The 12125-nt window shown below is 43.9% G+C and overlaps 1 protein-coding gene across 1 annotated transcript; it reads left to right on the top strand.

Annotated features, from left to right (window-relative positions):
- The first annotated feature begins 1371 nt into the window (after positions 1-1371).
- LOC117143707 (probable G-protein coupled receptor No18) lies at positions 1372-8547 on the top strand. Its single transcript, XM_033308504.1, has 6 exons — positions 1372-1474; positions 2311-2784; positions 3423-3525; positions 4103-4228; positions 6455-6632; positions 7325-8547. Exons 2-6 carry the CDS (start codon positions 2379-2381, stop codon positions 8240-8242), a joined length of 1731 nt encoding a protein of 576 aa, XP_033164395.1. The 5' UTR covers positions 1372-1474; positions 2311-2378; the 3' UTR covers positions 8243-8547.
- Positions 8548-12125: the final 3578 nt, after the last annotated feature.

Genomic DNA, 12125 nt, shown 5'->3' with positions numbered 1-12125 from the left:
CACAGATTTTTAATTTTATATCAGATTTTTCTAAATATTTTCCAAACAAATGCTGGCCAATGTGTGTGCGGCGTGATAAAACAACAGCAACAAAATAAATACAAAAAATTATGATAGAGAGGGTCTAGTTTTGTAGAACGAAGTGCGAATGCCCTCGCAGATACATAATTAAACAAAAGTATCTTTACAAACGTTAAGTACAGATTTCTCTTAAAGATCGTTTCAATCATTTGTTTAAGCGAAACGTAATCATGTCAATATTTGCCATCTTATTAGACTTAAAACAAGTTAATAAAACTAGTTGCTAAGACTAAGAGAGCTAAACTATCGACTCAGCTAGTGACGAAATGCACCTTTAGACCCAAACATTTCTCCCAACTTTTCGAATCTCTTTTTTTCCATAACCCCTTGATAGCAGAGTATAGCAAATAATAAAACCGAAAGATATAAAAAATGTAAGGCATTGGAAGAATTTTCGACCTGCCGACATTTGTGTACTTTAATCGACAACACAAAAGAAGAGCAACAACAAAAAGATGAGAAAAAATATCGCGCATACGCTACGTTGACTGCTCCGCGTAGAGCGGGACGGGGAATGGCAATGGGGTTGGGTCTGGGCAACGCGAATGCTGGAGAAGCTGTTGGTGCGCGAAGGGAAGGGGGCTTGGTTGGAGCAGCATCGCCAGCATCTCAGGTTGGACGCTCCGACGAGCGACAGCCAACTGTCAGTTTGTAATCAACGCGTGCCAACGGCAGCGGCAGCTGTGCGTGTGGATAAGAAACTTTTCGGGCCGCCCGCCCATCGACCCACCTATTGACCTGGCCAGCCACCCAACCAACCCATCCAGTGATCCTGTTCGATGCCGTGACCTATAACCCATCGTTGGCTAACAAATGGCGGTAGTACATTGCCAACGAAAGCCCATTGTGCTAAGCCGGAGACTAATCACTTAACTATTTATAAACAACGCACATGCAAGTGTACACGGAAAACAAACCGAATTCACCCAACAGATCGATTCGAATTTGGCCATTCCGAAATGGAATCAGTGATAAGTGTAGTCCCAGTAGGAAAGAACCATATTTCAGTGACCATAATGAACCCAATTCGGTTGAACTCCAAGCGCTTAAATCGAAATGGTAGCTTATAAACTAAACTATATAAACAAATGTGCTAAGCACAGAGTGTTTATTATTCTAAAAATTATTTTAAAAAAATATTGGATGAGAGAAATGTTGAATGATAAAGTTTTTGTGCGAAACATATTTATTTGTGCGTGTTGCTCTATTAGTAATCCTCCCATCCTCAGTGAACTATAAAAGTGTTATTTTTGACCGCAAAATTAGGTGTTTAATGGCTTGAATACAGCTAATAAAAGAATTCTCATTAAGTGTTAATCCCATTGGCTTATCGGTTTAATCTATTTATAAAATCAATTCAAACATAAAGCGGCGCATATCTCAGCGATGTTGGGTAGGTAACCAAAAGTAAATACTATCTAATTCCTATTGATCTTGTATAAATACGAGTGGTTAGTTAGATAGATATCACCATTTTGCACCGTGCATAAAGTGCGAGATACTCGTTCTCGAGAGATGCACTTCTGAGTACCCGTATTCAAATCGTACTCTCAGTAACCAAGTACCAAGTACTCACTACTCAAGCTGTTTATCTTACGGGTGTGGACGAGCGAGCAGACTTCAGGAGTGGGGTAGCCGGAGCAGACCGGCTGTAGTGTCATCCGATCGAAGGTCGCCTCACCAGCGCAGAGATTCCGATTGCGATTCTTTGGCCATAGGAATTCCTCTGGGGGTGGGAGCATGTGGCTGATTTATTTATTTCCAGTCTTTCGAGCGATATAAACAGAGCAATGCGAGAATGGGCGAATATAAGTTTCTCGAACGGCTGGTCCGTTCCGAGCTGAAATTGAATTGTAAATGGCAATATTAATTGGGAATCATTTTAAATTTCCGTTGATTTTTTCTGTGCTGTGCGGTCTATGCATGTTCGGTGGCATAATTTATGGGTGCTAATTACTATCGCCCCATTTTGTGTATTTCGCGTGCTGTCCAAGGCCAATTACGCTTACTTATTGCAATTTATGTGGCCACAGTCCGGCCGTAATTGGAAATTGTGTAAGGTCGCAGGCAATTCCATTATTTGTATGCACTTCTGGACGCTCCGGTCGCCGGTTCTAGCATTTTTCTAGCATTTTTATAATGACGCCAGCGCGTTTGGGGACGTTACCTAGCCCAGTTTTTCCCTTTGCAGCCATTTGATTAAGTGACCTACGTGTTTCGCCCACACAGAATCAATTTGTTCATGTCGCCGACGGTGCGAATAAGGTCCACCCCAAGTGAGTGAGCTATCCGACGGGATGGCGGCGTTGGAACATCCGGATGCCATGCTGCCGTACTCCAAACTGCTGTCAACAGCCCTCACTGTGGCCAGTGGTAACTCGAACTCCTCCGATGGCACTTTGCTGCTGATCCAGGCCAGTGCGGCACCAGGTGGCGATGTGCTGGCCACCGGTGGCGGAATGTTGGGTGTGCCCTCGATGAACTCGTACCTGGTGAGCATGGCGTGGCCCAAGTCGCTGGCGGTGGCCGTCTTCCTGGTCATCATCCTGGTCACCGTCGTGGGCAACACACTCGTCATCCTCGCCGTTCTGACCACACGCCGCCTGCGCACGGTCACCAACTGTTTCGTGATGAACTTGGCCATCACCGACTGGCTGGTCGGCACCTGCGTGATGCCTCCATCGGTGGTGCTCTACATAACAGGTGAGAATGGCAGCGAAGGGCCTGTCCATGCCCATCGATGGCCAAAGATTTATGGCTCTGTGGGGGCTTTGCACTTCCGGGGAAGGTGGAATCGGGGCAAGTTTTTACTATTCGCAGCCCTCCGGTGGAAGTTCGGGTAGTAAACATTTGCCCAAATCGATGGGGGAGCACATTTGGTCGATTCCGATTTTAAATAATCCCACAGCGAAAATTATAAAATTTCTCCGTTGCCAAAATATACATATTTTTGATTGCAAAATAACTTGTGAGTGGTGCGAGTGTTTTATGGGTTTCGATGGAAAACCTTTGATAATTTTTCTGAAAATCCATATATCAGATGGCTGAATTTTGTTATTTTAAACATTTTTTGTGGTAAAAAAGTTTATATAGTTTACTAGTTTTAAATATAAAAGTAACATCTCTTATTAAACATATTTCATAAAACTTATGGAAAAGCAATCAAACAAGTAATCTTTTCGAAGCCAAATGAGTACATAAAGTTAAATATTCCTTGTCATAAAGAAAAAGAAGAATTTATAGTGGTTTATAAGGATGGATCTGCCAGTGTAATGCCTCCTTAATCCCGGCCAGGTGCACAAACCGATTGAAGCACGGCGACAAATATTTGTTCTTTGCAGGCACTTGGCGCTTTGGTTGGATACTGTGCGACATTTGGATCTCGCTGGACATCCTGCTCTGCACCGGCTCCATTCTCAGCCTGTGCGCCATCAGTCTGGACAGGTGAGTTGGCCAACTAATTTCGTAATTTGCCGTTGATGTCACAGCAATGACCACAGTCCACAGTCCACGGTCCTTGGTCCTTAGATAAAGTCATGGCAAGGTGCAAAAACAGTGCAAAATAATTTATTTGTTGACGTTTTTATTGCCGCATGACCGTTGTCCTGGCCATTCCCAGTGCATATCCTTTGAGTGTGTGACGCCACAATGGCAAGGATTGGGTTGGGCTTGGATTCCCATTCCCCCATTTCCGCATTTCCCCCATTTAGCCATCCCACCGTTTGCTTTTGTTGGAAGTTTCAATTACATTTTAATGGCATTTCCAAGTTTTGTGTTGTGGCTCCCGAGTTGAGCTGATCCAGCTGAGCCATGGACCTGAACCTCAACCAGGACACAACCGACGCCCACTGGCGTTGTGTGTGCCTTTTGGCCTGGCCAGAAAGCCGTCTGCGGCTTTGCGAACAATATGTCCGCTTGGCTTTTGTTTTTTCCCAGCATTTCTCTGGCCATTTCCGTTGCGTTTATTGGCCCGGCTTTTATAATTTCCCCTTGCCACCTTCATTTTTTTTTTATTTCGCAGGTATCTCGCCGTCACACAACCACTGACGTACTCCAAGAAGCGCCGCTCCAAGCGACTGGCCCTCCTCATGATTCTCGTCGTGTGGATAACTGCCCTGTCAATCACATGTCCACCCTATTTGGGCTGGTAAGTAAGCGCCAGCTGCACGGAGGACAAAATCAACCTTATCTAACCCATGATGGATCGGCAATTCATGTGTTAAGAAAACCATTCAAGTTATAATCATTTAATTGAACGCATTACATAGGGTTGGGAGTTCAGACAACATCTGATTATGATCAGTATACAAAGAAAGAAAATAATAATATGTTTAATATCATAATATATTATTAATAATGTTCTATTATAAATATGGCTAAGAGAAATTTATTTGTAGTGCTCTATAAGTTTTATAGACATTTTTTTTTTAATTTTTTAATATAATTTTCACTCTTTGCCGTGTATTTTGAAATATGTAATATTTTTATTGAGGCTACCATTTTTTTTTACCAAATTTTTTTCTTCCGGAGGCGTGACAATACTTTGTGGCTTTTTGTGGCTGGAAGTCCTGCTCGCTTTCATTTTTTTCTTTTTTGAGCTAATGGGTGTGTGGTGGCGCAGCATAGATAATGTGTTACAAAAGGGTCTCGAAATACACACGTTTATTTATATTATATTTGCGCCTTCGGCTGCGCCTAAAAAACATTACGTAATTGCGACGGGTTGTTGCTGTTGGTCGTGCAGCCATTACATTGAAGTTTTAATGAGTTGTTAATGACTTTGTTTGCCGCGGCGCATTTACTTTGTTCTCACCTACGCACACACTCTCAGCGCGAAAGCCGCACACTTGTGTGTTGCATACTTCCAGGCGCCCAAATTAACCAGCACTCACTCACACTCACACACACACCACAAAGCCGGCATGTCCTTAATGCCATTGGCCATGGCTTAGTTTTGGCCCCCTTTGGCCGAAAGCGAAGAGCATGGCTTAAAGGGCACATTAAAACGGTCTGAGGCCGAATTACAGCCACAGCTGCAGGACATTGGAAAATTTGGAAATTTTGCGCTGGGGGAAATCGCAATTATAAGCGCCAGCAGATGGCGCCACTTCCATATTTTCATTCTTTAAGCGAACTAGTTTTATGAAAAAAGTTTGCAAATGCAGCGGTTGCAACAACTGTTTGTTTAACTCACAATCTGCTATTTGTTATTGCCTAATGAATACTAAACTGATTGTGTTTGCTTGCTAGTCAAATTTGGATTTCACTTTCAGCTAATTGATTTAAGCATTGTTTGTTTAGTTCATTTTTTAATTTAACTAATGAGTAGCTAATGTATTCATTTGCCTTAAATTTCGAACTGATTAATTAATATTAAACAAGAAATTTTGTGGGAAAATCGACTTTTTCCATTCGGGTCTTGTAAATACCCACCTTAGCAAAGTTGCATATGTACAATTGTAGTGTTGGGTTATTTTGGTATCGGGTACCAGTAATTAGCGTGAGTTTTCGTATAACACATACTTAGGGTAACAAGCAGATAATTCAGTTGTATTACAACACCGGAAAATTCCATTGGCAGTAATGACAATGCGGCAATAAACTTTTTGAAAGAGAAACATTAAAGGAAACTGGCTTCGGCAACGCGTGTGGATCCAGTGGGCGTGCTCCAAAGTGTGGTTGGCACATATGTTAAAAATTGGCCACCCCAAAAAAGAAACCAAAATAACTGGGAATCATTTTTTAATAGTGTGGGCGTGAGTCTTTTGGGCGTTTTGGGGGCCTTAGAGTGGGCGTGGTTATGTTCAAAAATGAGCTTCTTTGACAAACGGACATGGCCTGATCAAGGATTTATATACTTCATGATATTCAACAAACGTAGTATATCATACCTTTTACTCTAAGAGTAATGGGTTTAAACCTGCAGTGGATGTATGTGACAATTTGCCCATTTGTTACTCAATTCCCCACAGTACACGATTGTACCTTTAGTTGACACATTTGGTGTACGCCACTACCTAACTCTGTTGCCTCGGAATCGTTTTCTTCCGCATATTGATTTAAAGTCAGCTCCGATTTGTACTGCCTGAATGACCAACACACTGCGATGTGCATAAGTAAAAGGCTTACAGGAGGGACTACTCCGACTGGCTTAGGTTTAGGATTTAAATTCGAATTTCGCCCGGCTTAACTCAGCCAGTTGTCATTCCCCAAGTCCCAGTTCCCCAGCCGCAATCAAAACCGCAAGAGCCACCAAAACCAGGGCACCAAACCAGGTACCTCCCACATCCACCACATCCCGCAGCCTTCCAACCCGCAAACCACATGCAATTCGAACTGGAATTCAATTTGCCATTCACATCCACATTCGCAGGTACGAGGCCGGGCGGCACCAGGCGGAGTTCGTGGACTGCCGCTACAACCAAAACAAGGGCTACGTGGTCTTCTCGGCGATGGGATCGTTCTTCATTCCCCTCACCGTGATGCTCTACGTCTACGTGAAGATTGGTTATGTCCTCACGTCACGGCGACAGCGCATTGTGCGCGATGCGGTAAGCACCATCTCCAGCTCCATCTGCAGCTCCATCGCTATATAAGCATATACGTGTCCACCCCCTTTTGGTGTCCCCTGAAATGTGTCCGGAAATTTATCATGTCACACCTAACACATCTAACCAGCTAACCAGGGGACTAAGTTGTCAGGCACTGGGGAAAAAGATCCAGGAGTGCGCTCAACACTTCAAGCGCAGATCTTCATTAAGTTGGGATACCCACTGGGTATCCCACTTGAGTACCAGCCACTTATCGCACAGTACTGCAGGTGATATTTTAAGTGCCGAGCTTTGATAACAAAAGTCCAACTAAGTTCTCTAATCACAAATTATATTTGCTGTGAATTCTTGGATGTAAAATGAATTACTTATCTTTTGTTGAACAATATACTTAATATACTTAATATAAAATAAAAATAAAAATATAAAAATGCAATAAGAACACTTTTTGAATATTTAAAAAGAGTGCAAACTAGTTGTTAAATATATTCTTTTAGTTTAGAACTAATTGAACATTTGCTGCCAAGAGCAAGTAGAGTAATTGGAGAAAGTAGGTGACGTGAAGTGGAACGAAGTAATTACAGCAATCCAAATCCTGAATCTCTATGCCCGGACATGCAATCTAAATTATTCCTCACGTTTTTGTCAGTGCTCTGCTTACATATTCCCCTTCTATTGTGTCCTTCCAACAGCACTCGGAGCGCACGGCAGACTACGATGTGGATGGGGACAACTTCATCTCGGAGTCGGAGCACTATCATTGCACGCCAACCAAGTGGCTGCCGAACAGGAAGTCCCGCTGGAGGTTCAACTCCCTGCACGACCCACCCAGCGCCGCCACGAATGCAGCCAAGGGACACCAGTCGTCCGTCAAGTGCTCCAAGTGCTCCTCGGCCACTGGAACTGCAGCCGGAGCTGGAGTGGCGGACAAAACGCTGACGTTCAAACATCAGCCCACCTTTTACGAGCTGGTCGAGGTGTCGCGTCTCTCGTCGCTCATTCACTGCTCGGCAATTAGCTGCAAGTATGGAGGACCCTGCATGCACTCCACGCCCTCGGGCATGCACTACGTGGGCACGGAGGCCTCCTTCTCGGACACCTGTCTGGGTGGCAATGTGAGCAGCAACACCATCACCACCACCACCAACACCGCCGCACTGAACACCAACGAGAAACTGGAGGCGGAGGCCAAGCAAAAGCAGCAGCAGCAGCGATCCTCCTTCGACCACCATCACCCACATGCACACCATCATGGCTCCCATGGCCAGCAGAGCCATCACAATCCTCACCATCGCATGCCGATGCGAGTTTCGACCACGAAACGTGATAGCAAGACCGCCAAGACCCTGACTATTGTGATGGGCGGCCTAATTGCTTGCTGGCTGCCCTTCTTCGTCTATTATCTGCTGATACCCTTCCTGCCGCCACCCGCCGTCCTCCAGGACCTCATGTTCGGCTTCACCTGGATTGGCTGGGTCAACTGTGCCATCAACCCGTTCATCTACGCCTTCTACAATCCGGACTTTCGCACTGCCTTCTGGCGGCTCACTTGTCGCCCCATTTGCAAGCAGAAGCGTCCGCCCAACCACCTGGCCATGTTCCGTGGCTAGTTGCCGGATGCAGATGCAGTTGCGGATGCGGATCCGGATCCGGAACCGGTTTCCGAATCACTGAGCACTTGAGTGTGTGTCCTAGTGTCGCCATCTCCAGTCGCACAATCGACGCTCACTTTGGGTGGTGGGGGAAATATCTCAGGCATATCCTTAACTTTTCGCCGTGCTGGTTCACCAACTTCTACGTAATTAGCATATAAAATAAGTGGGGAAACTACGAACTCACATTTCAATCTTTTTGAATTATAAGTTATGCCAATGCAAGGACATCAAATTGACTATAGACTACAGTACAGATAGTAAATAAAAAGGAATTTAAGAAGTATAACTAACTAGATCAGATGTTTGAGTAATTCACTATTTCTTATAATTTAATTGATTCAAGATAATGATAATCAAATATTAGCTTAAAAAAAACTGCTGAATTTAATTCAAATCTTCTTTTATAAAAACAAATATATAGAAAATAGTTTTAATAGCTTATCACACATGTCCCTCCAAAAGTTGTGACCAATATCTTAGCAGCGACCTTTTAGCCAACTCGTGGCTACTACCTCACCAAGTATTCATTTGCCAGGCACTAAGCTGTTTGCCGCACTCCATCTCCATCGTTTATGCCAAACGCAGCTAGTAAAAATAAGATACTTACGGTCAATATTGATTGGAGCAAAGATTGCCTTGTTAAACCCAAAAATCGACTGCCTTTTGAAGCTTCGAAAGCCGCATTCCGAGCAGCATCTTAAAGGTTCCATTCGCCATTTTTTGTAAGACTCACTGGACTTGGCCGGAAGTAGAGATTTTTGCCTAGACCAGATCCAAATCCTATATATATATAGTATTTTCCTCTGCGTGAGCGTTGATTGTGCGAGGCGAAACGTAACGAAACAAAAGACAAATTATAGTATTTGCGAGTCTTTGTTGCCTGACGGCAACTGTTGACCATCGGGATGAGTGGGATGATGATGATGATGGCGATGTCCTCATCCTTATGCCTTTGTTGTGTGCGTCTAGTTCGTCTGTGTGATGGTGGCCTGCCAACGACATGTCTGCCGTATCCTTTGTTGGCCAAGTCCGGTCAAGCTCGGCCTAGCCCCGCAGGCACGGTACACTGTGTGTCCAGCGTCCACTGTCCACTGTCCGGTGTCCAGTGTCCAGTGTCCACTGTCCAGTCCATTCCGGCCAACCCATTTAATGTTTAAGCAATCGCATACGGCAGTCCGTGCTCCTTCCTCGACGGTCGAAAGTGAAACTGTAACTAAAACTAGGCCGGATTTCAAACTGCAGTTGAGCCTGCCGGGATTTTAGATGGCCTGTGGAAACCCCTTTGTGCACACACTAGGACTCGTTAAGCATTTTAGCCCCACTAATTTGTATAGTTGTATTATACATATACCATACCCAATTATACCTGTAACCGTGTGTATCATCTATGTGTAACTATGTGTACTTTATAAATGTTCACCTGGAATGGATCTCTGTAAGGAATCTATCGGCCAGCCGAAAGAGTTCCGAACCAATAAACTTTAAGTTCAACCCAGAGGCAGTTTTATTATACCGGAAATGTTGGGGGCGAAGGTGTAGTTAGGTGAACGATGGTAATATGCCAAAAATATAAAAAAGCGGTGGTTTTCGCCATTCGGCTATAAATTGTCACACAAATTTTATGTGCAATTTTCCGAACACGTCTTCTCGTTTAAAATGACGATGGTACGTGCTATCTGCTAGACATGGAAAGATTTGCTAAGTTAAAACACATAGGGTTACCCCTATATTATATGGACACTCTTTGACTTCCAGGGACTAACCATACATTAGCTGGAGAATTAAAAGAGTTTCGCTGCTATTTCCATTTATTTCACTTCTCTGATAAGTATCTTTAAGTTCCCGGTTTCGGTTGATAAAAGCTTAGCAAGAAGTCTTAATTTATTGGAAAAGAGGGAAGAGGAAAATGCTGGGGGGGAGTAGAGCCCACTGCATGGCGCATTTCCCCGCGCAGCCTTGACTTCATTTTTTGTGATTTATCATTGCAAGTGGTAACCCGGTGGCCGCCACTAAGTTGTTTACGGCACAGAGGACGGAAGCTAAAAAATATAAAAGAAAGAAACGCTGAATCAGCGAGACCCGGAAAATGGCTTCGGAATACGGCTGTGTGACTCCGGTTCCAGCTGTTTCTGTGTGCGGTGGCGTTACATTAATTTAGCTGGAAATAAGGCGTGAAAAAATATGCGGTCATCATAATTACATATGCCCAGGACCCCAGGACTCACAACGGCGGACCGCCCACACATGTGACTAATATAAAAGCATGACGGGATGGTCGGCGATGGGCGGGGAATGGACGGAGATGGGGCAGGATTGGCGCAGGAAGCGGAGGAGCCAGCCACCCACTCTCTAATGAATTGCAACACATTTCGCTGTCACATTTCACTTTCGAGTCGAGCTCAGCGGAAACGGTCGTCCTTAATGCCCCCTGTCAACGGCCTGAAAACCTGGAAAGCCTGTGCTCCGTACGCCGCTCCGTAAATTTGGCTTTTTATAGCCGGTACTCGTCGCAAACAAGGGGTATGTTGTACTCCGGAGGCGTACAAAACAGGGATAAGAAAGTTTTTGGGATCCCAAGTACCAGATATCACTCTGAATATTTATGTACATGAATTTGCAACATAATATACATACAGTATATTAAGTTTATATTTATTCAATTACCATACACAATTCTAATTCATTAAGCTTTGTTTTAGTTGCTCTTACTTTAAAACTACTTCTTATGTTATGAAAATGCATATATGTATGTTCTGTGCTTCATAAATTTTGATCTATATACTTCTAGCATTAATATTTCTTTGAATTTGATGCTTATATTCAATTTTTGTGATTATAGGGTAGCGGTTAAAAATTGTTTTAGCATTAACTTTATGACCATAGCTTATAAGAAGCTGCAATGTAGCTAACCAAAACCTATTAAGCACAATTATGAGCAACATAAATAACTTTAAATGTTACTCAACGCCAAGTTGCTTCCTTAATGAACCTCTCAGTCATAACTGGCATTTATAACGCTGATTAAAGGGTATAGCTCAGGCAGAACACTGTATTCACTGTGTATTTTTATTCCCTTTCTTTTTTTGCTGGGAAACCTTACCATTTTCCATCGCTTTGTTGGCTGATATCGCGTAATGTGTTAAATTAAATGGCCGTTGTTTCAGGTGGCAAAAATAAGGCAAAAAGTAGAGGTGGAGCTCGGGATGAAGTTGACAGCCATGCCGACATCCTATTTTCAGACGCCTGCCGACAGGGTCCTTTGGGCTAATGTTGTTTTGCTGCCGCGAGATTTTCGGTTATGTCATCGCAGCAATTTCTGGGTTATGAACAACAAAGGGACAAAAACAATACATCGATATTTTCGAGCATTTAACATTTAACAAGTGCTTGGGACAGGCAAAGTTGGCGAAACTCTCATGACAAATGCCCCCCGCAAATGTTTTTCGAATGAACTTTCGTTTTATTTCGGCTTCCTTTGTTTGCCTCGTCAAGTTGTTTTCTGGCCAAGTTGGGCCAACCGCTCCAATGAGTCTCCTCAAGTGCCGCCCACTCTGCAGCCCAATTGAATTTTTGGGGGCCTCGACTCAGTCGATCAATTAATGTTAGCCAAGTTCCAGGCTCGGTCTCGGGCTCGGGCTCAATTAGAGTCTTAAAACTCCATTTGGAGGCTCCTCAACTGAATCTCCTCCCCGCGGGATGGATGCGGATTTCTGGGCTGGGAATGGGGGGACTTGCTGGCTGGCTGTAGCTACAATGAAATATTCATGACGGGATGGCGGTGTTCGTATTTATGGTTATTTTGCGCACAAAACACAACTTTGCTCTCGGTTCCCCTTGG

The sequence above is a fragment of the Drosophila mauritiana genome, chromosome 3R (genome assembly GCF_004382145.1).
Source record: "Drosophila mauritiana strain mau12 chromosome 3R, ASM438214v1, whole genome shotgun sequence".
Lineage (NCBI taxonomy): Eukaryota > Metazoa > Arthropoda > Insecta > Diptera > Drosophilidae > Drosophila > Drosophila mauritiana.
This window is presented reverse-complemented; position numbering and strand designations above follow the sequence as displayed.

Excerpts from the sequence above, each read along its gene's own strand:
- LOC117143707 (XM_033308504.1), top strand. The coding sequence starts at position 2,379 with ATGGCGGCGTTGGAACATCCGGATGCCATGCTGCCGTACTCCAAACTG. Across the intron at positions 4,229-6,454 it reads TGTCCACCCTATTTGGGCTG|GTACGAGGCCGGGCGGCACC; the intron begins GTAAGTAAGCGC and ends CCACATTCGCAG. Across the intron at positions 6,633-7,324 it reads AGCGCATTGTGCGCGATGCG|CACTCGGAGCGCACGGCAGA; the intron begins GTAAGCACCATC and ends TCCTTCCAACAG.